Raw genomic sequence first — 4,230 nt, 5'->3', positions numbered from 1 at the left:
ATCAATGGGGAGTGTTTTGATATCTTTGTTTCTCTGGTAGTATTCCACTAATGCCGACGATAACCCATTTCACCATCCTTTTTAATTGGGCAGTCCCGCATATCAGAACAGATTAGTGTATCTATAACAAATCCACCTACCTTGTTTCACTATGTTTTGGCTTCTTTTTATTATCTTCTCTTCTAACAAATGTAATCACGTCACCATGTTATCACAACATTCTCACATTTCACTTATCACTGGAAGAGTGAAATAAAGACAACATAAAACTTCCGCTGGGCATGTCCCGGTATTCGAGGAAATGCGAACTATCACGGCACAGAAATGTATAGAAGCGAAACCATATAATACTATAGGTAAAGGGCCGTATGTTTTGCTTCTTCAGCCGGTTGACAGCTGCGAACGCAACCTTAGTTGATGCGTATTCTGACAGCTTATTCGCAGTCAATATTGTGAATTTTAGAATACAACAGCTGGTTAGAAAGTGCCGATATATTTTCCACTATTTCACCTATAAGCAAACTGCTAATCACAAGGAAACTCACGCTATCTTATAGGTATGTATGCCACCATTGCTTGGACCAATAAATTCCGACGAGAATGACCCTGCTTTGTGTGTAAATCGCAGGAAAACTCCACACAATTCGACCGCAAGAGTCGCGAATAAACAATGACAGACGATGACTGTCAACGTCAGGCAGGTTCTGACTCGGCCGCAGTTCAGCACGGTGGCGCTGATGGTAGCGCTAATACCCCGGAAGTGGGCGGTTTAAGCAATGATCCACCGACCGTTACGAAAGAAGAAATTTGCAATTTTCTAAGTCACAACTCACAGGTTTTCTTCAAGAGTCAACAAATTGACGACCCTGATTTAACGAGTCAAGAAAAGCAATCGATCGCTCTGGAAATCTACAACGACAACAAACACAAATTTCTTCTCCGTTTCGGAAAGTATTTGCAACGAGACCACCTACGATATTTTGAACTAATCACAAGCGCAGACCAAGATGAGACAGTTTTTCTTATTCATGAATTGCAGCGGTCACTGCAAACACATGATCGGGACGTGAAGAATCGTCGATATGCAGCCATGCAGTCTATGATCAAAGCGGACAATTACTTCAGTGAACGTGAGATAATGAAACGAGAACCGCATTTGTACGAACAAATGATTGGCCAGTACTTAACAGACGCTGAAAAGAGAGTTAGGGATCGCGTGGGGGAAGATTGCATCCCTTTTTCAAGTATCCTCCTTGACAACTACGACAACGATGAAATGGAAAAACTACGCAAAAGACAAAAACGGGAGGAAGGCTCTGAAGATGATGACGACGATACAACAATGTCAGAAAAATCCGGGGGCTACCACCACGATAATAAATCAATCGGAAGTGACCAATTATTTCCGGAACTTCCTGCTTCCCAGCGGAAGCAATGGGGTAATTTCGAGGACGAAGAGAATGATTGCCCGATGCTGATGCCTGGACCATCCAAGAAACCAAATCGGAAACGTGAAGAAAAATTTATAACAGCTGCAGAGCGAGAAATGTTGCGGCAAGAATTCATGGGGATTATGTATGAGAACTTCTTAGAAGGTAAAGATAAGGATTTTGATTACTCTGCAGTTGATAACAATTCCGATTTGGACGATTTGGAGCAAATTGGACAGGATAAGGAGGACAAATATTTCGATGATGATGATGACGAGGATTATGTGATGGAAACCAGTCGTTCCCCTGAGTTCAAGGGGGAGAAAATTGAACGAGATGATTCCGAAGATGAACTTGATATTTATATGAAGCATTTAAATAGGCATCTAACAGTAGTGAAGCAATTAGATGGATAAGATGTAAATAAAGATTTATTGAGATAAAAAACCGTCTTTTCAGTTATGATTATCTTTTGAATGGAGGGATGCCAAACCCCTCTTTACCCAGAATTAGTTGCCAATCAAAAATACACAAATCAGGCAATGAGATGAGGGAGATTATTGCAGATTCCAACTCCCCTACTTACAACATTGCGAAGTGGTTGGTTGAGGAATGCCAAAAAATGAGATCTATCAACGGAAACCAATCTGTCGAAAATTCGAAAGAATTGATTGAAAGATTGAGTGCTTTGGTGGATAATGAACGCCTGGTGTCATTTGATGTCAAAATTCTATTTCCCAGTACGCCTGTAAAAGAGGCCACAACAAAATTTGAAGAGTGGCTACTATGTTTTGGTTCGACACCAGAATGGAGGAGAAAGGCTAAACAATATGCGAGGTTGCCTTCACCCTGCATGAATGAAAATTATTTCACATTCAGGGGAAAATACTTCAAGATAACCTCGGGTGTAGCGATGGGCAATCCTCTCTCCCCACTCTTAAGTGAAATTGTTATGGCATCAGTGGAGGGGAAAATAGAGCAGGATGGATTATTGCCAAATATATGGTTGATGTACGTGGATGACATTTTGACAGTGATCTCGGACACAAGTATCCAAAATATGCTGGATAAAATCAACACGCTACACCCTAAAATAACCTTCACTCATGAGATTAAAGTTAGCAACCAATTGCCTTTCTTAGATTTGTTAATCAAACGTTAAAACGGACAATTTTCTTTTTCTATTTTCAGGAAACCCACCATGACCCAGCGTACAATCCCGGCCACATCATTCCATAGCTACCAGCATAAAATGGAAGGTAATGGCACGATGATCACCGCCTCCTAACAATTCCTCTCACAGAGGAAGACTACCTGAGCGAAAAACTATACATCATGGACACTGCAAGTAAGAACGGGTACACCAGCACCACCATAGGCATAATGATCAGGAGACACACACGAAGGTTAGAACGTAGTAATCTCACTACATTGTACACCCAACAATCGACTTCTACGGCTCTAAAAAGATCAAGTGTCACTTTCTTAAATCTGTCCAAGCATATAAAATGGACATTGAAAAGGTTCAACATACAACTGGTAGGATCAAGTCGTATCTACTAGCTAAAATCTCAGCTGGCTAGGGAAAAGGACCGAAAAACGGTAGAGGAGACGAGCGGCATATATAAAATCGATTGCTCAGATTATCCGAAGGTGTATATCGGAGAAACGAAAAGACTGGTAACTACCAGATTTAGGGAGCATACTAAGGAGGCAGAGTTGGCTGTCCCGAAAACCCACAAAATCTATGGTGGCTAAAGATCTGGTGGAATGCGGCCATAAAATAAGCGCCGACGATTTGAAAGTTTTAAAACAGGTAAAGAAAATTAACCAGCTGGACGCCTATGAAAGCTTGTTCATCAGCAAACAACACTAGGTTGAATTCAGATCTAGGTAATTGCTATTCCCCATTATTTAAAAAACTTTGTAAATTGGCTTATATGACATAAATGGTACCCATTTACTATGCCAGCGAGTGCGAGCGCCTCGGGAGGTCGTGGAGGTGGTATATTTACCCTTCGGTGGGGAAAAGCGGGTTTCTTGGGCAAACTGTTATGGCCTATGTGAAGTACGTTCGTTTGTGTGAGTGAAAAAAAATGACGTCGGATCTTGGATCGCTCCACGATTTCTAGGTTGTCGGCAAAATTTAAAGGTGGTCAAGAATCGATGGAAGATGATCCACGTTCGGGACGACCAAAATGAAGCAGATGATAATCATGGCATACGAGCGGGGGTGTGGTTTTGTGTGATTGTGTTGGTGCAGGTACTACTGTAGACAGTGGTAAAGGTGTTTTGTGTGCGCGGAGGCGCTCGGAAGCAGGTGAATTCGGTTTACCGGCTGATGACCTTGGTGAGAACTACATCACCGTTGGTGGTGGCGAGTATAATTCTAGTGGACATTCTGGCGAATGAAATGAGTGTGCTATACCACGCAAGACGTACGGGCGGAAGGGGGCACACGGAACCTACGAATGCGGTAAGGTCAAAGTCGTATGATCTCTGGCAACGCAGATTGGACGAGTCTTCGAAGTGCCTGTGGTCGCGCAGGCTTATTTCCCACATTAGGGTATGGCTTGGATGACAACACGCAGAAACCACCTACCATGTTACACAGTTCCTCACGGGGCATAATGGTTGCAATAGGCAGTATTTATACCTCTATGGGCTGGATGATTCGCCGAATTGTCTTGCATGTAGTGGCACATCGGAGGATGCAGAGCATGTCATGTTTCACTGTCCAAGGTTCGTGATGGGAAGAGCGAGCTTGAACCAAGCGCTAGGAAGGAACTTGAGCCCGGAG

At 42.8% G+C, this 4,230-nt stretch overlaps 1 protein-coding gene across 1 annotated transcript; it reads left to right on the top strand.

Annotated features, from left to right (window-relative positions):
* Positions 1–410: 410 nt before the first annotated feature.
* On the top strand, positions 411–1,853 carry LOC119646943 (coiled-coil domain-containing protein 97). Its single transcript, XM_038047632.1, has 2 exons — positions 411–557; positions 629–1,853. Exon 2 carries the CDS (start codon positions 671–673, stop codon positions 1,844–1,846), a length of 1,176 nt encoding a protein of 391 aa, XP_037903560.1. The 5' UTR covers positions 411–557; positions 629–670; the 3' UTR covers positions 1,847–1,853.
* The last annotated feature ends 2,377 nt before the right edge of the window (positions 1,854–4,230 follow it).

This window comes from Hermetia illucens, chromosome 1 (genome assembly GCF_905115235.1).
Source record: "Hermetia illucens chromosome 1, iHerIll2.2.curated.20191125, whole genome shotgun sequence".
NCBI classification, from domain to species: Eukaryota; Metazoa; Arthropoda; class Insecta; order Diptera; family Stratiomyidae; genus Hermetia; species Hermetia illucens.
The sequence above is the reverse complement of the archived record's forward strand: the minus strand, read 5'-3'. Positions and strand labels throughout refer to the sequence as shown.